General features: G+C 43.3%; 1 protein-coding gene across 8 annotated transcripts; it reads left to right on the top strand.

Moving 5' to 3' along the window:
- The first annotated feature begins 393 nt into the window (after positions 1 to 393).
- nfyc (nuclear transcription factor Y, gamma) lies at positions 394 to 24177 on the top strand. 8 transcript variants are annotated; one of them, XM_030411594.1, is made up of 11 exons: positions 394 to 514; positions 11633 to 11742; positions 11877 to 11945; positions 13960 to 14073; positions 16384 to 16479; positions 18368 to 18544; positions 21241 to 21309; positions 21723 to 21881; positions 22127 to 22231; positions 22385 to 22444; positions 22933 to 24177. In XM_030411594.1, the coding sequence occupies exons 2-11, from the start codon at positions 11644 to 11646 to the stop codon at positions 23050 to 23052; spliced, it is 1068 nt and encodes a 355-aa protein (XP_030267454.1). In that variant the 5' UTR covers positions 394 to 514; positions 11633 to 11643; the 3' UTR covers positions 23053 to 24177. The 8 variants fall into 8 exon arrangements, with proteins under 8 accessions (XP_030267454.1, XP_030267450.1, XP_030267458.1 ...); XM_030411590.1 differs by having other exon boundaries at positions 11874 to 11945; XM_030411593.1 differs by lacking the exon at positions 394 to 514 and adding an exon at positions 3587 to 3713 and having other exon boundaries at positions 11874 to 11945.
- Positions 24178 to 24505: the final 328 nt, after the last annotated feature.

Genomic DNA, 24505 nt, shown 5'->3' with positions numbered 1-24505 from the left:
TAACTGTGTGGCACATTTATTTAACATCAGCATAATTCAACAAATCCTAGTTGATCATAGAGTTTCCTGCATTTGTTTATATTGGGATCCAATGTTGAAGTCAACTGTAAATATAACATTTTGGCTCTTAATCTGTCACGTCAGTTTAACCTGTTGTTGCTAATCAGTCATTTTTTATAACAGTGTAATGCAGAGCATAGTTGTGTATGTTGCTTAACTGGCTCACACTAACTGCTACATTAAAATTTGAGTCACTGCAGTCTCTACCAGTTCACTAATGCTTCACTGTAATAAAACTGGGAAATACAATATGTTCCATATCCCATTTAAATTTAGTGAAATCAATGACAACCGGTGGAGAGACGCCGGTGCCCAGGGAACGTAACTGCGACGTCATGGCGTATACGCTCTGAACTGTTTCCGGTTCGAGCCGCAGCCATCTTGTTTCCCCTTGCTAGCTAAATAAAATAAATAATACGCTGAGCCGGACTTCTCTTCGAACCCGTAAAACAAAGTGAGTAAGAAATTAAAATTCGTGTTTGTCTAGAACGTTTACAAGAATGGGGCCCGTGTTGGGTGGAAGAGGCGGCAATTACTTCGCTTCTTTTCATTTGCTGTTCTTGACCAATAGACGATTGTTTTGGAAGATGAACATAGGCGCCATTTCCCTCCCCGCTCTCTGAGGCGCTTATTGGTGGCCCGCTGAAGGGATCACGGGCGGTCAGGAAACTGATGTTTTGTGTCCACCATGTTGGCTCGTCTGTAACTGATTGTTAGGCGGACTGGCTATTTCTAACCGACCCCGAATGGCGTCAGTTGCAGAACGAGCTTTAGCCCTAAAAACCTTGATTGGTGGAATCTAGTCCGAGGTTTGATTGGTCTGAAGGACAGATCCAAACGTTGTCTTTATTGGTTAGATTGCTTCTTCCTAGCTTTGGAAAGCTTTGCAAACTTTCATTTGATGGCAGGACACGTTGTCCAGTGGTAATTAAAATTACACGCTCGGTGGATGTCCACCTGTGTTGCACTACAGTCTCCAGTGTGCATCTCCAACAAGCTAATGTTAATTTCACTAACGTTAGCACGAAGTGACAGTGGTCACCGTAACGTTAGCCAGTAGTGCTAACTCTGTGTTTGTCCTCAGTGTGTAGCAGCCGATTTGCCACATTTCGAACTACATTGCGTTCAATACTAAGTTTATTTAGGGCAACCAAAGGTTTACTGATAATCACAATCTTCCGTATGCGTGACTGGGATGGGGCATCGGTGTCTGTCTCCTGCTAGCCGCTTTGTTCGTCTGAACTGGCTTATAATGCATACTATAGCGACCTAGTTAAAGTGAAACATCGCATTAAAGGCTAACGCCTCAGACCACAGAGTTGCCCTTAACGTTACACGACGTGGGATAAACGCATTGTAACATCGATATGCCATTTATTAAATGTGTCTTTGTTTTCTGACCCAGGTCAATGTAAGCAACGCTGCTGTTCTCAATGAAACGTAATGTATATACCATATGCTGCTCGCATAATTTTATAGTTTTAAAAATCAGACACAATATAAGAACAGAATAAAATCGACTAACTTGACGCTGCACTTTTTGGATTAGCAAGATTTTGTCATCAATGATTAAAAAATACTTATTATATATTCCTTTTTATATCATTGATCCATATAACCACAAGGCCATTGCTGCCATATCCCAAGTGAACATAAACATTTCCAAGGTGCCTCAGCCTGTCCTGTTCATTATTAGAATTGGAGACAAATGGTGTGTACAGCTTCCAGCCTTTCCTACAACTGAGTTTGCTTTATTTATCTATAAAAGGTATAATAATGTTCTGTTCTCATTTCACTGTTCACTGTGCACGTTTACTCTAAAATGACTGAATGAGGGTCAGTCATACCTTAGGGAGCTTAATCTGCGCAACCAGTGTGCAAATCAGCCAGCTAACCCCTAAGTCATGCAGGTGTGCGTGTGTTTTTGCATGTTTGTAGGTGAATGCATGGCTTGGCCTGGCTGCCCTGCGGGTGCTGCGTGTTTGTGAAGCCCATAGTCTGGCTGGTGTATGTTTATCTCTAAACAGCATCACTGAGAGCAAACATGTCCCTGCTATGGGCGGCACAAGTCATGGGAAGGTCTCATTTGTATGGTGACCTTGCCAGGTGTCATTACTGAGGCATTTTGGGTAACCAGACTACATCTACACTGAGCACGGCTTTGGCATGGCAGCTACGCTGGAGAGATTAATCTTTGTGCAGCTCCACTCTAATCATTAACAGGATGGCTGTAGTACCTGCTCTTGTCCCCATGCTCCTCACAAAAATAGAAAAGGGAACATTTAGCTTTGTTTCTCTTGAGTCTCTATCTTGTTCGTTCGCCCTCTCTCCACTTGTTCCACCCCTCCCATCCTGTAACAACTCTCCTCTCTGTCCTTCTCCATCCTTCCGGTTCCCCTCCCCCACTAGATTTTTCATTGATGGGGCAGGTTTTCTCTCTTTCTCTCTCAGTTAAGCTTGTTGTGTTCCCCACTACAGTCAGGATTTGCAGTAATATGCAGCATAAAGCTTCACGTCATACCACCATCCTTTGCACAAGTGATCGCTTGAGGGCTTCTCTGGCCTAAATGTCTTTACAATCACACCTTCAGTTTCTGTCAGTTCTAGACAATTAATTATCTTGTTTTTCTGTGTCCTATTAAGGTTGCATATAGGATGTGGAATTGTCGATATAGCTGGTGGTGCACGAGTTATGCACATTCGCGACAGTGACCTGCTTTGGTGTTCTAAAGTAAAGGTTACTGTGTAGAAAGTATGCACATTGAGCCGGTGGTGAGTTAACAAGAAGGGCATTGTATGACATTGCTGACGTGTTTTTTTTCTGATGACGTTTTAATGGTGGAAGCTGCTGTGAGCGTACTTTTTTGGGGTCAAGACAACAATGTCTTTGTTTACACACTTTCTCCCATATCTCTCAAGTCTTGTTTATCCACAAATAGCAGGAGAATCAAATGCACTCTTTCCTTACCCCCCTCCTCCGTGGCTTCTCACCAGTCAGCTGTTTTTTTTTCCTCACCTTGTTCTGAGGATCTGCAGTGATCTTTTGTGCAGTAATTAGTTTGTGTGTAAATTTGATCGACACCATAATTTGGGGCTCATCGGATTGATGTTGTGGTTGCATAACTAAATGTTCCCTTGAGTCATTTGTTGAATTAAGTTAAACTAATTCATATTCCAAGTGAATAATGAGTGATCATGGATGCAGACTGTTTTTTTTTCCTCTGCTAGCACAATATTAACAGTACAATGAATCTCATTATAACAAGTAGGCTGGTTAGAGGCTGGATGTTTGCGGTGTGTGACTGTGAGCAATGAGAAAGCAAGGGCAAAATGCGTGTGTGGATGTGCATGTATACCTGTGCACACGTATGAGACAGCGAGTCTGCCTAGTATGCTTTTGTACTTTAAATCATGTGGATGCAACATGCGGCATCCATTCTGGCACTTGCCTCAGCCAGTGAGGGACAGCACGGCTGCCTGCATCACTGCTCTGTCAGCCTGTAGCGGCAGAGAGGAGGCGGGGCAGAGGGAGACATTTAGTTTGACATTGTAAATAAGCAGAGAGCAGTTGTCAGAGAGCAGCCCGTGGAACCATTCTCATCCGTCCAGCAGCAGGAGAGGCAGGGGACCGCCTGAGGACAAACAATGCCGAGGCAAGCCACCAATAGCACGCCCTCGCACACTCCCTGAAGAGCTTTCCACAACTTTATTTGCTCTTTTTCACCTATTCTCCTCTCTACTCTCTCTTCCTCTTTTCTTTTCCCTGACCCCTATCCTGCAGCTCAAGGTAACTTAGAGCAGGAAGTTGGCTGTCGGTAAAAGGGGGTTGGGCGGAGGAAAGGGGAGGAGCGGGGGATGTGTCAGAGCTGATTGGTGTGTGCACCATCCAGTTGCATAGCAGGACCTTGTCTTCTCATTGGCTGCAAGTGTCAGAGTGAGGTGGGAGTCGGGTGTGAGGCGGGGTTTGAGTATCATGTAGCAAGCTAGATTGATTACTCTTGAATGTTAAAGGGGAAGGAGGCTAGAGATTTTTGTCTGTGAGTCGGGAGTGCCGCTGTACTGTTTGCCTGCTGTTGCCTGCTGCTGCTGCTGCTGGCTTTCTGTTCCCTCTCGCCTGGGCCAGGGGTCAGCTCAAAGACAAACGCATGGGTCACTGGCGAGAGAGAGGGGAGAGGGGTGAGGTAGTGAAAAAAGACAGAGAAAGGGAGAAGGTCAGTGAGTTGAGGGGACTTGGTCAGAAGAGAAACAGGAAAGACGGGGCAGTATGTTTAGGCAGGAGGAGGACGTGGGGGGGGGGGTACTGAAGGAGACGGGCCAATGTGTAGAGGGAGAGTGGATACAGAGAAGGGGGAGGGGTAGAGGAAGGGGGGCTTGCTCTTCTCTGTGTGTCCAGGCTGAGAGCCTTTTTAAAGCTGTCCAGTGGAGCCAGAGTGCCTTTTGTCTGTTGATACGATCAGGGGGACTGGAGGAAGTGAAGGAGCTTGAGAGAGTTTTTCTGTCAGCCTCTGTGTCTCTTCTTCCTGCCGCCGTCGCTGCTCTCAAGGAGACTTGGACAGGGCTATCTGTTTCCCTCTGTTCTGCTCTGCTCCAACGGGGCAGACCGTTCACCATGAAGGGCACAGGGGTAAGTCCGACCGCTGGAAACACACACACAGAAAGAAGAGACAACCTGTCAAGTTTGTTAGGCTTTGAGTTTAGGAATAAATTGTTTATCTCTGTTCACTTTCTGATGTCTCTCCATCACGTTCTGCAGTGATGAGACGGTGTCTGTCCTTTACAGCCGTCCTCAGTCCCCCCTCCCTCTCCTGTCCTGTAGTACTCTCCTTGGAGGATTGGAGTTGTGTGTGCGTGCGCCTCATCCATTTGCTTCAGTTATCACTTTAGTACACGCTGATGCCTTTTTTTACAGAACGGACGGTGGTTTTATAAAAATCTGCGATAGTTGTTCATGCTTTTTTTTGCAAAGTAGCAGCGCAGAGTGAAATGTGTCTGTCTTTGGCTGTCACTTGTTGTGTTTTTTGACTTTGAAACGCCATGCACACTGACTTCAACACTTGCATGGCTGCCAGACTCTGTGCTCAGATGAACTTCACTGTCTTGGTGGTGCTGATATCCTTGGGGGCCCGTGGCAGCAGTGGCTCCCGGAGCTTGCCCGGACCCCCGCTTTTCCTCCGGACGTCCTTGTTTACACGCTTGCGCCAGACAGTGACGCAGAGCTGAGAGGCAAAGATGGCATCCGTGTTGAAAGGAGATTTGCTGTAAAAGGAGGACTCTGAGAGGATATCTCTCAGTGTTGTTGTCACTGTTGGTGTCAGGGGTCCCCAGGGGTGGAGGTGCAGCTGGTTGCAGTGACCTCAGGACCCCCCCAGGCCCCCACCCCGGCAGTGCCAGACACCCAGATGGGACAGACTGTCAGCCTGTCAGCTTCAGGGGCAGAGGAGGCTAATAGTTTGATCTGATCTCTTCTGATGGAATCTTTGGAGGGCGCCTCTTCTCTCGCTCTCCTCTGACTCCTTTTCTCTCCCCCTCCCTTGCTCCCTAATTGAAAGTTTCCATTGGTGCCTTTGACAAAACCAAGTCCCGTTGGGGAAAGAGGGAGAGAGAGAGTGCGGGAGATTGAGAGAGGGAGACTAAAAATAACTCTTAAGTTGAAGCCCTCGCTGCCAAATCCCAGGGTTGGCTGCTGTCTGCATGCGATTTGAATATCATTTGTGCCCCGGACTATACTGTGGGCACACCGGGGAGAGAAAAAAGTAAAGAAAGGCGCTAAACACTTTGACGTAGCTTTCCGCTAATCACTAAGGTGACCACGACTGCTGAATGTTCACTCTTTTGCCCTTGCCCCCCCCCTCCCTGTGTTTTTACATGTGTAAACTGTCACTAAAGCCAGTGTGGGCTGCCAGGGGGTGTCAGCTATGTTCCTGCATGTAATATGCAGGTAGTTTTAGCCCTGCCTACACTGACGCCAGAGACTGGGCCTAGCATTGGATGAAGGTCACAGGAATGTGAGATTGGCTCCTGCAGTCTCTCTGTCAGCAACGAGAAGGAAACATGTAGAGGGAGATGAGAGGACACGGCAGAAGTGAAACTCAAAGGGGGATACGAAACATCGCTAATATGTACAGTATCAGATGCTTTTATTAAGCTTCTTAGAAAGAACACAGCTTGAACTACTGGGGTCACTTAAGTGCTGCAGTGAAAGTTGAAAAACCTGTCCTTTTCTATCCTCCCCCTCTCCCTCCCCTTCTCTCTTTCATCTCTCTCTCTCTCTCTCTCTCTCCCTCCTCCCTCTCTGGTTTCTCTCTCTCTCCTCTGTTGAATGACCTTGGGAGATCAGTGACTAGCACTTCCTGGAGTTGGCTTGAAGCAGAACCAAGGGCAAAGTTTGCAGAGCCGTTTGATTGGCCGGTTCGGTCCAGCCGCGCCAAAGTGATGTTGCATCGCAGGTCACAGTGCGCATGTCAGTCATTATCGCTGTGTTCTTTCCTTTTTTTGATATCACAAAACATTTGCACCAACATCTGTGAAATAGTTTTGCATGTCCCAGTAGTTAATCTGTAATTCTTGGCTGAGAACTTCTTGTTTTTCCTTAGTAGATCATTTACCCTGCATGCTGTAACCATGCCAGTTTGCTTCTGTGTGGTATGTGTGAGTGGGTTCATCGAGGTGAGCGCTTTAATAGTTTACAATTTGTAAATACGCACCTGATTTATGGTCATAATTCGAAAACTGATCAGTATGACATTTGTTACCTAGTATACGAGTATTTATTCAATCTATATGATTATAGTAAATAAGAATAAAACTGACATACTGAATGTTTAACATCTCCGGTTGCTTGGTGGTCCAATGATTTATCCCTGTTTTATGTTAATGCGTGTTCTGCAAACAGAGTTGCATTTGTTTTTCTGCTTAGAACGCCAGTTAAAACCCAGCAGACTTTAACCTTTAGTGACCTTCCTGCCTAACTGCCCACTCTGCATCACTGACAGTTTCACACAGCAGCATGTGGAAAAATGACAAATGCTAAAGACACGATATCGTAGCAACATTCATCACATAGCCGGTACCATATGATATAAAAGAGAAAAAATATGTGTTTCGGTTGATTTCATCATAAATAGTGAAACAAGTTGGCAACCACTGCATGTGGGTACATACTGGCTCTTTGTACAGCCTTATGCTCTAGCTGTTAGTAACCACGAAGAGTAACTATCTGCAGAGTTACTTAAAGGTCGCAGTATGGGAGAAATAAATCATCTGTTTCTGTCCTTGCAGTAATGTTGAATTTAAAGAGAGCTGTAATGAATCACCATTTAAACTATCAAGGATTATCTGAAATATGCTTCTAAAAAAGTTGTAGTGATCTAGATTTTGATGAATAAATAAATCAGAGTATCACTGAGCTGTGTGGGATTGCAAAATATACCACGTAATATACCACAGTATGCCTTGAAAACAGTATAATGCTGAGGTCCTCAAATTTTGAGATTAAGATCCTCTGTGACAGAGGTTCAAAAATACAAACTCATTGCAGACCATGGTACTTGCAGTGCATTTTTTGTCTAAACTTAATATATGCGTCTTTATTTCCATGTTGGTTAGGTCCTCTCAATTCACATCTGTTCCTATGTAAAGTGTCCACTCTGGGGTGAGATGAGTTCTTCTTCAGCCAAACAACAATGCAACAATGTGATGGTAAACCACCTCAGGGAAAAGTTCACTCCTCTGCCACAAATAGGTCCTCAGGTTGTCCTAAACTGTCTCATTACCTGTCAACTGCACTCTGCAAAATTAAGCTCAGTTTGTACCGATTCATCAGGTCATTAAGAGGGCATTTCAACTGCAGAACATTTTACTTTAACCAAAGACAAATTCATTAAAAAATGTCTTTGTGCAGAAAGTGACGTGGGAAACATGGCCTCTTTGCCCTTTCCTTGCCCTTTTACCAGTCTTGGAGTACAAATTAATATGGCTAAGTGATACTATCTTGTTGTTTTTTTCCGGTCTTCTGCCTGTGCTGCTATCAGGTTTATTTGGGCAGGAATTGAAGGCTCATGTAAAGTGGTGTGATGTCAGAGTTGGAGCGAGTCGCTGATGCTGCTGTGAGTGGCCACTCGATGTGACGTGCCAGTGAGCGAGAGAGGGAGGGAGGGAGGGAGGGCGAATGAGAGAGGATGCATGCAGGACGGGGATGGCAGCAACATCCCGGCAACATTAGCGCTGATTCAGCTGCTGCAAGCGGAGCAGCATTGACTTTCTCCGCGAAGTTGGATGAGGGGTGATCAGGTGAAAGTAAGTAAGACGGAGCAAAGGGAGAAGCGCAACCCACCCACGGGTGACAGAGAGAGATGGGAAGTACTGGAGGGGAGACGGGAAGAGAGATGTAGAGCCACTCAAAGGAGGAAGAGCAAGTTGCTGTGTTGGACAGTGTCGAACAAAGCGCAGACATCACATTTGTCCTCAAAGACTCACACACGCAGCAGAGTTCATCGGAAACCCAACACCGGCATCTCTCTGTCTCGATGACCCGTTGAAGGACAACTGAACCGCATGGAAGAGGAGGAGAGGAGAGATGCATAGCGCAAAAAAAAAACACAGTGTCCCCTAATATAGCAGCTTAGAACAGCACAGCAGATATGAGCTCGTCAGGATCATTACAACAGAGTGATGCACAGTGTTATCCGGAAGCTCACATTGAAAGCACAATACATTTACAGCACACTTTATACATAGGGACTTACAATGCCAGGCTTGAACTGAACTAAAGAGCTTTGACAAATTCGTAGCGCAGATTTCCATTTAAGTAGCATTGCAAAACTTCCTATAGATTAGCAATACAGAAGCAAATAGGACTTATCACTGCAGATAAAATAAGGCATCTCGACACTGGCTTGCTGATAGTTGCCTGCATCAACCTCCAGACCTTTTACAACGTTTATAACGCTGACATTTATTAGCTTTCGGGGAGTTTCAAAATTGATTTTCTCTGTGCAGCGGATAGCCCCACTCAGAGTGTTTGTTTGACTAGTCCAGACCCAGACCATAGAAGGTGTTGCAAGAAGTCAGCAGAAGAGGCTCCCACGCAAACTTTCCATCGATGCAAAGCCTTGGGAAATATGGTAATATTGGTGTTCTGAAGGTAGAACATGTTAGCTAGCTGGAGGAGCAGTGCTCAAGGGCGTGTTGATAGTCAGCCCTTCTCTTGTCTCTCACACATACGTTGTTCTGTTTCGTTTTCCCCCTCTCTCACGCTTTAGCCTGCCTCTCACCACACTTGCCTTCTCATTTCTTCTCACATACATTGACTTCCCCTCCGCCCCCCTTCCTCCTGCTGCTGCTGTGGTTAGTGCCTGGCCGTATGTTTAGATTGAAGGTCACAGGGTCAGAGAGAGAGGGGGTTGGGGTGTATGTGTGATTTAATAACAAGCTTCCCCTCGCCGAGCGTTTTAAAACAAAAAGCAGGAGTTTTAAGAGGAGGCATGTGAATAAAGAGGGTTGGCCTGCCTGTTTTCTTATCTTTTTTATTTATCAATTGAATCCTTTTCTATTTTAACTCCTCCTCCGTTTCCTCTGGGCCACTGCGTTGTTACCATGGTAATTGGCCTGATGGTTGTCTGTAATGCTGTCAAGTGAATTGCCTAATTATTACTCCTTATCAGGCTACCAGTAGGAGAGAACCACACAAGCTGGCAGACGGCACACACACACACACACACACACACACACACACACACAGAGACACACAAGGTTGTCTTGTTCAAAATGATCACAAGATCAAGTGCTGATACGGGTGTTGAAACGCTGTTCAGCTGGAAAAAACAAAAAGCTCTCATTGCCACCCTGTTTGCAATTTAGGAAAAAAAAAAAGAAAAGGCCAGATGTTAGCTCATCTGACGGGCAGAGATGTAAAAACTACAATTCCCATCAGTCCTTCCTGCCCCATGGAATGCTGGGATTGTTCTAGTGACTGCAGGATCTCAATCAACCTTGAAATGCAACTGGACACTGGAGCGTCAGACAGAGAAGGGGAGACATTGTCAAGGTCAATCACTAGCCTGGCATGCTGTAGCTACAAGCGGCCTGATTGATTTATATAAAGCCCCCCCCCCCCCGCTGCCATTCTGTCTCATTGATTTAGGGTACTCTCTGTCCAAAACCCTGTGACAGGACAGGACACAGCAGTGCTCCTTCTATATTATTCAGTAACTTCCACAACTGCCAGAGATGCAGTCTTTCCTGTCAAAAATCAATCGGGTTAAAGGCCCGCTTTCTGAATTGGTGATTTATCCGTGTAAAATATTTACAACCGCACTTGAGTGGTACGGAGAAAGGCGCTGATGTGGTCCCAAAGTCAAAACAACCCCCTACAACGCTGACACTCGATGGAGGGCTAGACTTGGAGGCTGTCTTTTGTTTTGTGTTGGCCTGTCAGCTGGACCAGAGCTGCAGCCATTCACGCTTGTTGGCCCAGAGTGAGAGAGAAAGAGAAGATAAAGAGGAGACCCCCCCCTTCTCCTAACACTCTTTTTCTTTGTTCTGTCATGTCTCTCTCTCCGCGTCTCTGTCTTTCTGTCTTGTTTGACCCACATAGCCAGTTTTCACAGCAGTCTGACTGCGGCCCCGTCGGTCTCTTACCTCCCCCTGTTAAAGCCTTTGGCACTTTGTCTTAGCGCTGGATTAATGCTGAACTGGACAAGGCACTACTAGCCCTCCCTCAGCAACACACGCACACAAACACAACCCGTCTCTCTTGAGTAGCTCCACACACTCATCTCTTGTTCTGCCCCCCCCCCGTTTCTTTTTCTTCTCCCTTCTGCCAGATCTTTTCAGCGAGGTAGAGAGTAAAGGGAGAGAGTGAAAGAGTGCGATCCAGACACTCCGAGCTCTGCATGCTCAGACAGGCAGGCCAATATTCCCCCAGCAGATTCCTGGCATGCCATAGTAACCTGCTGGATCCTCTTTCAAACCGTCAGACCCCTTGTAGAAGCACTGGCTTTTATGTCTACATGCGTGTGTGTGTGTGTGTGTGTTACAGTTGACTTCCTTCATTGTACAACTTTCTGCGTGTGTTCAAGGTGTGCGTCCACAAAAAAGTTGATCGCTGTTGTTAAGAAATTGTTTCTCTGTGACACAAACACCCAATGCATATCTCAGATCTGTAGCTTTAGCGTTGTCCTCAGTGTATCGGGTCACTGGCAGCAACTGACTTCCACATGACACACTTGTGTTTACAGAGGAGCTGCCGCTATGTGCTTGAAGGTGATAGAGCCATTCATAATCAGGGAGTTTGCAGCCAGCCTGGTGGTGAGCATGTCAATATCCCACAAGAACAAGAATAGAAGTCCGCTGGGGCTCTATTTTAGATTTCACTGTATTATAATTATAGGCTGTGATGGGATATGTGGTTCTGACACACGTGAAGCGCTCTGGGCAGCTCAGGCCTGGGTCGGACTGACACTGTATCCTGTGACCTGCCTGAATCATCAAATCACATCTTTGTATTTCTGTTTTTCTTCTAACTAACCTAGTGCTTCCACCTCTCTCCTCCCCTGTCATTCCCTCTGTGCAGCAGAGTAGAGGATGTCCGCCGATGCGTTTGGAGCTGGGGGCAGCGATGCCCAGCAAACCCTGCAGTCCTTCTGGCCTCGGGTCATGGAGGAGATCAGGAACCTGACTGTGGTACGCTATGGCTATTGAAATAGACACACGCACACATTTGGTTTCAAACATTCACACAAGCAAATACTTAAGAACAACTTGATCATGCTCTATTGCCTGTCCCTAACACAACGGCTATCCATTATTTCCAGAAGGATTTTCGTGTGCAGGAGTTACCTCTGGCTCGAATCAAGAAAATCATGAAGCTGGATGAGGATGTCAAGGTAAGAGAACAGCCTAAATAATTGTTCATTTTGATAACATTGTTATTATTATTATTATTATTATTATTATTGTTATTATTAGGTGCAAGTATGTGAAAGGATACAGAGCTCCAATAAAATTCCTGCCACAAAACTGAGCAATCCAAATTACTACAAATCTGACTCTGATCAGGGTTCATATCTCGTTGGAACATATCATGATACAGTGCATGTATAATTTTTACTCTAAATTCACTTATTTTCCGTTTCTCTGTAGCGTTCTGTCTTTGTTTGGTTAAGTTAACGGAAAACATTATTTGGGACAAAATAGACGTTTTCACAACCTTAAACACGTGTTCTTAAGGATAACTAAAGGGAATTAGGTGAGATATAGCTTCAGTCTGTTGTCTGATCTGGTTTTTAAACTACATGTCAGATCTTACTCAGTTCCTTTTAATACAGAGTTATGATATTTTTTATGCCTTACAGGTCTATGAATAATGTTCGTTGAATTGCCTTGTGTGCCCGATCATGTTCTTAATTTGTAACCTTTTGTTGCTCAGACCACACAGTGCCCATGAATGGCCTGTTGGACTTATTTTATAATAGGAACATATTGTCAGCTCTTGCGTTTTCAGCCATATCCGTTGATAAGGAGTCCATTATTTACATCAAATCGGTTCACATCAAAACACAATAACAGTTTGCACACAGGAATAATCCATCAACGCAAGGGAAATTGCAATACATGAAGCCTAGAATGCCTTCAGTTTTCAAGATTTCAAGCCGCTTGTTGACTTTTAAAAAAACCTATTTCACATTGCCGTAAATTTTGGTTTGTGTCAGAATAAAAATGCATAAAACAAAGTAATAAACTGATTTTGATCAGCTAAGGATATACTGTAGTCTTGTGAGCATGTATCCATAAAGTTTTTTTTAAAGGAACTTACCCATCTCCCAACATTTCTGCTGCATTGAATAGAATGAGGCGTTTCTTTTTCTCTGTTTCCCTTATTGCACCAGATTATCAGCCTCAACAGTTCATCGTCTCTAAAGAGAAAGCCTCGGAACGTCTGTGTGTGTGTGTGTGTGTGTGTGTGTGTGTGTGTGTGTGTGTGTGTGTGTGTGTGTGGCTTGAATGTGTCGTGTCAAGAGAAGCACTATCCCCTTAGTTAAGCAGCAGCTTAAAGTGGTAAAGAGATCAGGCGATTCCTAACATAACTGAAGTCAAGACCCTTCTGTCAACCCTGACACAGCAGCTTTCACTGCATGTGTCCATGTGAGCGCTGTGGTTTTATTACAGTCAAGGCTGTACATTTCAGCTTTACGTTTAAAAGTGGAGTGCCATTAAGAGGTCTTGTCCGGCACAAACAAAGGTTTGAAGGTAACCAACAATTATACTGAAAAGAATGATAACGTTCAAGTGTTTAGTGAATAATGATGACATTCCCCTGCTGAGCAATATTGCTCTGCTTGAGTAGAGTTTTTGGATTACACTTTATTATTAACATGTTTGTACGAGAAATGATCTCCTTTAAAATGCTAGATTTTCAACATAATCGTGTGGGCCATCCACACAATAACACACTTTTGATAGTTGTAAGAAACTATGCCACTATGCCACCTTTTTATGTGTTAGTCTATTGGCGCCAGAATTTGCAAGCATCTAATAATCATTATTAAAACATACAATCAAAGTTAACATGAGCAGCTGCAAGAAAAATAAACAGTATACACAACATACATTGATTGCTATGGGTTCAAAGAAATACTTAAAGCCGTTTTTGTCAGTTTAGATGTGCTAATTAAGGCATCGTGATTTTGGAAATTGTTGGTTTTGGTTCCGTTAAAGTGCTTGAAAAGTATTTGAATTTTACTCATAAGATGCTGGTCTTTTTAGAGATGAATGCTCATCTTGCAGCATTTTTTGAATGTGATGCGGCCATTTGTCACTTAGGTCCTGAGTGACTCACATTATAGCTGATATGTGGTTGATGTTTGTGGGCGTATTTGACTCTCCGTCTCCTCTGCACAGATGATCAGCGCAGAGGCTCCGGTCCTGTTTGCCAAGGCAGCTCAGATCTTCATCACAGAGCTCACCCTCAGAGCGTGGATCCACACTGAGGACAACAAGAGACGCACGCTACAGGTCAGACACGCGATGATATGTGTGAACAGCGTTTCCGTCGTTCTTTTTTCTCTCCTTCGCGTGCTTTGCCCTGATCAGATCACGTTTCTTCTTACTCTCTTTTAGCGCCATCAGTTGGTATAGTCACTTCTGTCCATACTAATAATTACACCTCTTCTTACTTCCTTCTTTATATTTCTACCATCTTTTTCTTTTTGACTCCTCTCCCATACCCTTGCAGCATTGGGCTGTTTGCTGTGCCTGTGTCTGTGTACATACACAAGCAGAGGCCCCCATACCAGCATCCCCTTGAGGACCATCCCTCTGTTTAGTTCTTTCTCCCTCCATTGACTTTGAAAGCAAAGCTAGGCGGGTGCTGCTGACCCACTTTTCCCCCGGTGCCATTTTGCCTGCTCCGCTGTCCCAAAGTTGAATAAGATGGACTCTGGAATGATGTGAGGTGGAGAAAGGAAAACAGAGAACACGAATGTACTGATGGGAACATTCGGGAAAATCAGACAAGAGCTTGTCTCACCTGGACGTCAAGAGAGGGAAAACTGTGGAGCAGAACATGAAAGCCCTTAAGTCGACTTTATCCATTCACATACCTCTGAGAGATTAGCCCATGGATATGTGTGTGTGTGTGTATGCCAACACAGGTACGAAAAAGAGGCTGGAAAAAAGTGTTATCTCACTCGTCGCAGTCAGTCTTAGAGGGGTGTTGAAGACCTACTTTGGAAGTGAATTCTCTTTGCTGTTGTCTTGACTTAGTCCTTTTTTTAGCATAAAACTCTCCATTGTTGGAACTCTACACTTTGTGCTTTAAATAGAAACTTGATTTACTGTACAGGTTTTACATGTTAACTACATTTAACACCAAAGATAATGCATTAGGGATGCGTGACGGTCGAACCACACGAATGTGTGATTTTCTTGTGCCTAAGTGAGGGAAAACCTCCATTTCCACATGTTCACACATACACGCACACACATGCAGAGGCCTATTGTGAAGAGGGCACGCCAGTTGGGGTCGCCATAGCAACGCTCATCAATAGAACAAGTGTAGATGTGACCTGGTGTTACCAGATATTAATCAAGCTACTAAAAATAGACTGTAGTGCAGGGAGGGCCATGGTGGGGGGTCCTGACAGCCAATATCCTGTGGAAAATTCCACAGAGACAGCACACTGCTGTGGATATAGGAAGCAGCAGAGGCTGTGCTGACGAGGACCGGAGCACGTCATGGCGTCGTGTTCATTTCCACCAAACACACACACACACACACACACACACACACACACACACACACACACACACACACACACACAACACACACACAAGCTCTATGAATGTGATGCAAGGGTGATTGTTCATTAAGAATCCTTTACCCTTAAGCAACTGTTAGTTTGAAAATAGTTTTTGAACTCTCAAATAAGATAGTAAGAGCTTAAAGTAATGATTGTTTTCACTATTTAATTTGGAAACTAGAGGTGGATTGATTAAGAATGGCAATGGATCAATATTATTGTTATTGTGACATAACACATTATAATACTTGCCTTTACCCACTTACTCATTATATCCGCATTACTGATGATTATTCATCAAAAATCCCATTGCTTATTGTTATATATTGTATGTCATGATATAGCGCACAAATATCGCAGTATTATTTTAAGACCGATTCATTGCTGGCCATTTTACAAGCTATTGGTATGGGCGGACTTGGTTCCGATAGTGGCGGTTGGCTGCGACTGTGTTTATGACAGACTCATGTATTTATTTACAGATTTACAGATTATCTACAGATTGACTGGCCAATCAGAAAGAGTAACATTTGACCTTTAGAAACAAAGACAAATATGACTCTTTTCTGATTGGCCAGTCAATCTGCATTCAGCTTGTTCTTCTCCAAACTATTGCCATTGTATCAGCCTTTAAAGGTCCACCATCAGTCGCCACCTACTGGAAAGAAACAAATCGTCACACATGAGAAACTGAAACAAGCAACTGTTCGGTATCTTTTGCTTGAGAGGTGACTCAAAAGATAAATCGACTATTAAAACAGTCTGCGATACATTTTCGTTGACTTGTTGATTCAGCTTTAAACTTATCATCTCTTCCTTATGAGCTCAGTTTTGAAAGCAAATACCTGCTACAGTGCTACTGGGAACTTGGTTTCAATTCCACAGTAGCCTCTTGTGTGGCTATTCTGGGAAAGTTGACCTTAGGACATGAAGCGTGTTTATATATAGGTCCCTGCATATATTGAATTAGCACAAATAAAGCCTGACCTCACCATTTGACCATGTGTGTCTGTTGTGTTTGCAGAGGAACGACATTGCCATGGCCATTACAAAGTTTGACCAGTTTGACTTCCTGATCGACATTGTGCCCCGCGACGACCTGAAGCCACCTAAACGGCAGGTAGGAAAACACGCACTGCCAGGAAAGGCAAATTATTCTCAAGGTGTCGTTTGAAAATAATTTGCTGACAGTTAGCAAAGGAAAGGAGCTGACGGGGGTCTTAATCCCAGGTACTTTACTATTGTTGGCAACCCGGAGGTGCTGTAAACATCCTTGACTGGAAGCTGGGGTTTGGACAGCTAGGGCTTTCAGTCGGATGTTTGCAGCATCTTATTGCCTCTGACAGCCAACAGTAATCTCAGCGATGACTCTCGCACAACTTCATGTCCTCTACAAGTGACTAATCCAGGAAGGATAAAGTCAAGTGCCCTTAGTTATAGAAAACATCATATCATGTTGGAAGTTTTGCTCTAGCAGGACATTGACATAAAAACGTAGCATACCAGATGGAGGAGAGAGAGCGATTTTAAATGTGTTGTCAAGTAGACTGTCTCCAGGCTTGTAAACATCCTACACTCTCAGCTGTGTTGTCATGGAGCTGGGAGAGGGGTGTTTACGCTTCTGGTGATGGAGATACCTCATCAAGCTGAAACCTTGCTCATTCGTTATGAAGCAGTATTATACAGGTCACTGTTAACTGATAATTGGATGTGTTATCATTATTATACCTGTGTTCAAGCCTCCATGCAGGCATCTAACCTGGAAATTCTACCGCTGCAGTTATGTGGCTGACCCAGGATGAGGGCGGACAGAAAGAACATTTGCACACATGAATCAATAGCTGTCACAAACATTAGATTAAGTTTACTTGCTGTATATTACAGTAGAGTCACAAATGTTTGATAATGTTTTTGTTGTTGTTATGTAAATGGGTTAATCGGAGTTAAAGTGGAGACTAGAAATCTTAACTATGGCATATCACCACTAAAGTTTCCCAGTTGATTACTTGAATTACGGCAATTTATTTCTGCATAACAACTTTTTAGAAATGTTCTATATGAATATGAAAATGTGTTAATTTGCAAATATTTCCAGAAAATAAATCTGAACATTGGGTAAACCAGGTGCAACATCGTTCTTTCAATTTGCTGACTTATTTAAGTCCATGGTTTATAGCAGTAAGGATTTTGAACATCTTTTTATCACTCCACAGTAAATACTGTATATAGATACTACTTTACAGTGATGATTGGAATAAAATGTTATACAAATCAGGCCATGAATGATTTATGAGCAAACTCCTCTTTAATAACTATCCGAATAGATGGATCGGAATAGATTGGAATCAAAGTTTGCAGATTTCTGGCTCAAAAGATGAGAAAAATGGGAAAACAGCATATATAAGTTATAAAAAATATAAGTTATAAAAAGACAAAAAGAGGCTGAATATGGTAAAAAGTCACTAATAGATACGCGATAGTTACGTGAAAAGTCCCCTGTTGACCACTTACATTAGGACATAACCTTTTGTGTAACAAGTTTCTTAATATATTATGTTTAAAATTAAAATGATGCATTATCTAATATACATCTGCTAGTTACCATCAATGTCCAAAACAGAATCATGTATTAAAATAAACACCTAAATACATATATTCGATGTTTTCTTTCCACAAGTCTGAAAGAGGACATGCTGTGTCAGCAAAGCATCCCAAAATCTCAAAATTGACCAGTGCATGAAAACAACGATGTTCACCTGTGGTTCCCCCGGAAACACATGACCATGTTCAGCCTACCATGCCTCCAGACCTGCAGTCTATGGTATTGACCAGTATGGTGCATGTAATGGATCTTATGGCCAGATTACATTACTCTTCTCCAGCCACATCCCATCAGTTATTTATCAGACTTACCCTCCTCTACCGTTACACCTGCAACAATAATTCATGGAGATGTAATGGACTGATAGGCCCCCTTCTATGTGTGTGTGTGCATGTGTCATCTTCAGGAGGAGATGCGTCAGTCAGTAGCTCCAGCAGAGCCGGTGCAGTACTACTTCACTCTGGCCCAGCAGCCTGGAGCCGTGCAGGTGCAGGGCACACAGCAGGCCCAGCAGGCCGGCGCACAGACGGCCACGACCATCCAGCCCGGACAGATTATCATCGCACAGCCACAGCAAGGACAGGTACTACTGATGCCTTGTTTTCACAGAGTTTCCCACAGAGTGCAAATGACACACGGCAAGATTCAAAGAAATGAGACCACAGCTGTATATGAGATCTTATACAGCTGTGGTAATGGCGATAATAATAATGATGATAATAATGATAATAATAATTATAATAATAATAATTATGATAATAATAGAAATAATAAAGGCCATGTGGAGAATAGAGTGAAGTCCCGACTACAGCTAACAGTCCCCACAGAAACACAAATTACCAGTTGACGAAGCTCGCCCTGAACTTGCAGTAATGTGTGTGTCTGTAACGGCATCACGGCTGCATCAGTGTCGCAGAAGTAGAAGTTGTAAACTGGTTGTAAACTGGTTGTAAAGTGGTTTGACAATCACCAAAAAACCCCAAAGAGGAAGAAGACAGAAGGGTGTTTTACACAGCTTCTTCTTGATGTGTTTGCCATGTCAGAAATTACTGAGAAAAGGTGTTTCCATATCCTGCTGAGCACATTAACTTTTGTTCAGTAATCCCCCTCAAACCAGTATAAAAAGCTTGTTTTGAATTTTGCTGTTTACATCAACCTTTTCTAATGCCCTACTTAAAAATGTTCACAAAAATACAGTACGCTGATGGAAATGCAGCCTGTGTAACACTCTCTGAAAAGACTGCCTTCTCCAAATAGTACAGGCAGCACATTCTAAACTCCACCCAGTGTGCCCTGAAATCATGCTGAGAAAGGCTGATTTACTCGAGGTCATCACACCTGACTTTATTGATGCAAGTCTGAGCTCACATTCAGTAGCTCGCCACTCTCCCGCCAGCAAGAATAACTGAACCTCAGAACACACCCAGTGCACATAACCAGACAAACACCCTCCCTGTGAATCCCTACAAAGGAAACATTTAGTGTTATATTCCCTTCTCCGGTAATAATGAATATGATTTGTAATGGAAATTAAATGTTTACAGACAAACAAGGAACGTCTCTGTAAGTGCGTGCTATCAGTGCCAGTTTTGCAAATCAGCCTCCACAATTTAAACATATTACATATACAGTGTCACTGTGTAAATAATGATTCTGAATGATTCTAAAAGCATGAAGTAAGCAGTTAATGTGTTGCCTTATAACTAAAGGGCAAGGCAAAACAGAGGAAGAAATTCAAAGGACGATTATCAAAGTGTGTATGTTTTTATTCTTATGTTTCTCATCCTCGCTCGTCATTGCATTCCAGTGAAAGAGAAATGAGCTGACAGTAACAAAAAGTGGAAATCAATAGCTGTTTCTTAATGGAACCAAGTCATTAGCACACACATACAAAAACACACACTGCTTATAACACGCACTCACTCACTCACAGACTTTTGGGGGGAGTGTGTTTCCTCTCTTTAGTAGCGTCTTTTCACCAGTCAGTACGATAACAAAAATGCCAAACCAGGGGACACCTTTGAGTCGTCTTTCTTTCTAATTGTCTCACTCCTGCTGCTTTTGCTGCCGAGCCCTCTCTCTCCAGCTCAGCCTCTGCATGTCGTGTAGCCGCGCTCTTGGGCCGCCGTGGTGCTTCATGCTGCTTCAGCATACTGCCTTTAGCTGAGCTGTCATACTCATTTAGACCTGGCCTGATTCACTAGCGTCGTTGCTGCTGCTGCTGCAGTCCCCGCTGAGAGCAGGGAGGTCACAGTTTGACACTCACCTTACGTGAACTCCATTGTAGGTTATTTACAAGGTGGCACTTTTAAAGGTGGACCTCGAGGGAGAGAGTGGACATTTTGAAGTCAACTCGCCAAAAATGTACTTGGTTTGTGCTTTTGTGAAAAAATAACAACTTGGAGGCATCTCATACCTCTGTTGTTACCACATGGCTATAAACCATTCCCATTTGTCAGTATTCTAAGTCACAAGTGTTTGCATCAGGCCCATCAGGCGCATGCCAGTAGATTTGGTCCATGGAGGGAAGTGTTATCTAGAAATGCTTGAGAGCAGGGGTGCCTACACTTTTTACCTTGGAGGGACAAAACTGAAACTTAATAGTGAACCACGGGCCAGAAGCAGTATTTTTGTATTGTATTATTCAGATTCAAAACAGAATTTGATGAATTTAAGTTCTCTTCATTTGCTGACCTCCTGCTCAAAGCGTCACTAAAAACAGCATAAATTATTTTTTCATATTTTTGCTAGGACACATCTGCCACTTTGGCAGAGCTGCTTTAGAATCTAGAAAAAGAAAAGGATGGTGAGATTTAGCATGGGGACAGACGATGGGCAGAGATCTCAATTCAACCCTTTATCTATGCATCTGCGTGTCCGTGTGCAGCGCTTTCAGAGTCACTCGTAGTCGCTGTTGTACCAATTCTGTCATTTTTCTCTCAGGTCGCCAACTCTCAAAAGCACTTATGAAACCACAGTCGACATTCCTGAAGCTGATGTAAACGCCACTGTGATGTACACGCATTCTCCAAAACCTGGCCATGATTATTATTTTGAACCCGTTTCTGACATTTCACCTCAGCTTCTTTATCATTCACAAACATACCATTTAATGTTTTTTGCTGCTTATTTGTCACAGCTGCTCTGACACTGAAGCTTCTACTCTGCGCCACTAGTCCCACACGCTTACATTCATGTGTTAAGTTGTTGCTGTCGCTGCTTTTTTCTCACTGTGTGTCTTTCTCTCATTTTCTCATTCTGTTCTGTCGCTGCCATCAGATGCTGCAAGGCGCCACAATGCAGCAGTTACAGCAGGTGCAGGTGCAATCACAGGGCACACCCATCACGGTAAACACACATGCATTTATATGTTCACTAACCACACACACTCGTACCCACGGAGGGCCGGTGCTTGTTACGAGCTCTGTTCTGATCAGGTGACTCAGGTCTGTCGGGGTGATCGCAGCACGAGATCAGGTGGCCTTTTTGTAGATAGTGTGACAGACAGAAGAGAAAGAGAGGACCTGAAACCTGCATCATCACCTTATGTCCCGACTTCTTTTGTACCTGCCTGATGATACTTTAACAGACTTTTCAAATTTAAGGCTAAACTTCTTGGTTAAAATCTGATTCTAGGGAAATTTGTGATTTCCTGGTACTTTGCTTTGTGTCACTCATAAACTACATGCCTGTAGCAGCTGTGGACCAGCAACTAATATGTTATATGTGTCTCTTTCCTCCTTCTTTTTTCTCTCCATTAGAGTGCGCCTGTGGCCATGCAGGTGAGTGAGGGCCAGCAGGTACAGATTGTCCAAGCTGCAGCAGCACAAGGTCAAGCTCAGACAGCTCAAGCCCAAGGCCAGACCATGCAGGTCATGCAGCAGATAATAACCAACACCGGAGAGATCCAGCAAATCCCGGTAAGAGATTGTGTCAAGCTGGATAAAAAGTGATGGGAAATAGAGGAGGGATTGCACAACCATGTTTTAGTCAATTATCCATCCTTTGATGGCAATCATCAAACCAAAGTTAACAATTTCAACAGAGGCAATTGACTGATTTCCATTGTTGTAGTCCAGAGGAGGAAAATGGCTGTGACCTCTGTGTTCCAATGACCTTTGCTCTAAACCAAACTCTGTCTCCCCCCTCTGTTGGCTGAGTGTAGGTTCAACTAAACACGGGCCAGCTACAGTACATCCGTCTAGCTCAGCCAGTCTCCGGAGCGCAAGTAGTCCAAGGACAGATTCAGACTCTCGCCAACACCCAGCAGGTAATCGCCGTAGCAACAAAAAGGCTTTATTAAAGCATATGATCAGATAACAAAGTATTTATATTGTTCAGATGTTACATTTATTGTACAGCCAAGTTGTAAAACAATAAAATAATTGAATCTTTAATCTCATGTAACGTGTTTTGTTTTCAGATCACACAGGCAGAGGTGCAGCAAGGACAGCAGCAGTTCAACCAGTTTACTGATGGACAGGTAAGAAATGCAATAAATGTAACTGTTACATTTTGGTTTTGGCATCTGACCTAATGTCATTATTTCTTGCTTGTCAGCATTGCTAGCATTTCTCATTTTAACAAGTGGCCATAGATGGCTGTGACTCAGCTGACATGTGGCCTTTGAGAAAACAAAAAAAATAATATAACATGATCTAACAGTTAAACACATTGGTATTAAAAATGCCTCATTCACTAGGCCAAAGAAAGCAGCAATAACGATAAGTTATAGACAAATATCATCTGATGTAAAACCCGAAGTATGATGGAAAAAAACATTTGATTATAGAATAAAAATGAATCGGATTTCTAATACAATCAGTAAAGATTTTTTTTTTTAATTTTCTTTTTATGAAACAATCCAAGAAACACCTAGTAACAACCCAAGAGTTTATTTTATAATGTTAAACCTTTAGGTTAGATGCCACAGAGACCATCATCCTCCTTGTCTGTTTCTCTGTTTTACAGCAGTTGTATCAGATTCAGCAGGTGACGATGCCAGCAGGACAGGAGCTGACCCAACCAATGTTCATTCAGTCCACCAACCAGACAGCTGACGCACAGGTCACGCAGGTCAGCACTGACTGAGCCCAGCCGGAAACCTTTTCTCCACACACACACAACACGCATACCAGCCCATGTGATGCCGACAGATGCCACCGACTTCGACAACAAACATCAAATTCTAAGCACTGCTCATGTAGACGAGTGACCTGTAATGTTATAACACTCTTTTTTAGTAATAAATGTATTGCACTGGATGAAAAAAAACCAAAGGGACACTGATTGACTTCTCGTTAAGTTGCATCCATGCACCAACACCATATATGCATCCACTGCCACAGCCCCTGACAACAGTCTCTCCGCAGACCAACTCTATTCTTCCTCTCATTCTTGCATAAAAAAAGTGTCCATCTCTGTCTACACCACCTGCTCTTGGCATATCTGTGGTTGAAGTGAACCGTGGGATTCTTTACCTTTCCTTCCGCGAACACATGAATCATACCCTCTTTATTGTCCTTCATGTAGTTGAAGATGAAATGAAGCCATATACCTCAGATTTCACGTTCTACAGCAAGTCAATCATAAGGGATCTAAAGAAGAGGTTATAAGGTTCAACAATAACTTCATGTAGTTTCTTTGTTGTGTCGTTTTACCACGTTGACGATGAAGCATGACTTTATGTTGTAAGGGCTTCGATTTGTATAGGATAACTGCGTGCGTGTGCTTGTATTTCAAGCACATGCATCACTGTCATCTTTACTCTTCCATGTTGTTTCTTTCCTTCACCCTTCTCTCACCCCTCTGTCTTTAGAGCGGGGAATTTTTCTCTCCGCCTCTACGCAGTCTCACACAACCTTTCTACCCAGGTGGTTTTGGAGTCTTGTGCCCTGTTTTAAGTCTCATGTACAAACACATGACTCCGTCTGGAGCAAAAGAAAAGAAAAACACCCTTTTTTATAGAACTCATTTTTTCAATACAAGTGTTTTTGTTTTTGAGATGATGTTTCACACCTCATACCTTTCCCCACATTTTTTTGTACAGTAATGATTATTATCAATGTTCTTCTTATTATTGTTGTTTTTGCATGTAGTTAAAACTGCCAGCATGACATGCAATAGATAGGTACAATTTTATTTTTGACGTTCCTTTTTTGTAAACAAACTTTGTTTGTGAGAAAAAAATAAAAACCATAACTTGTCTAAAAGTCATGTTTTAATGGTGTATTTGAGTTCATGTCATCAGGTACTAATCTTTGTTTTCACTGTTTTATTTTAGGTACATTTAGGCACTTTACTAGTGCGTGGAGAATAGACAGGGAGACGGGAGAGAAATGCCAGAGCACACCAAGACTTGAAGCAACTCCCCCCCCCCCCTACTGTATTTCCAGGTAGACACATCCCATCAGCAGAGGAGGGAGACGGTTGATTGTTGATTCTTATCCCCAGTTTTCGAATACTGATGCTCTCGTTTGGTGTCCTTCTCAAGCTGCCGACCCAAAACGTCAGTATAGGATGATCTGGGTATAAGAATATCTTT

Source organism: Sparus aurata, chromosome 3 (genome assembly GCF_900880675.1).
Source record: "Sparus aurata chromosome 3, fSpaAur1.1, whole genome shotgun sequence".
NCBI lineage: Eukaryota > Metazoa > Chordata > Actinopteri > Spariformes > Sparidae > Sparus > Sparus aurata.
Note: the sequence above shows the minus strand (reverse complement) of the source record. Positions and strands in the feature narration are given on the sequence as shown.

Bases quoted from the DNA above. Each gene is read 5' to 3' on its own strand.
- nfyc (XM_030411590.1), top strand. From the start codon at position 11,644: ATGTCCGCCGATGCGTTTGGAGCTGGGGGCAGCGATGCCCAGCAAACC. The intron at 11,946-13,959 runs GTAAGAGAACAG...TCCTCTGCACAG, and splicing joins AGCTGGATGAGGATGTCAAG to ATGATCAGCGCAGAGGCTCC. The intron at 21,310-21,722 runs GTAAACACACAT...TCTCTCCATTAG, and splicing joins CACAGGGCACACCCATCACG to AGTGCGCCTGTGGCCATGCA.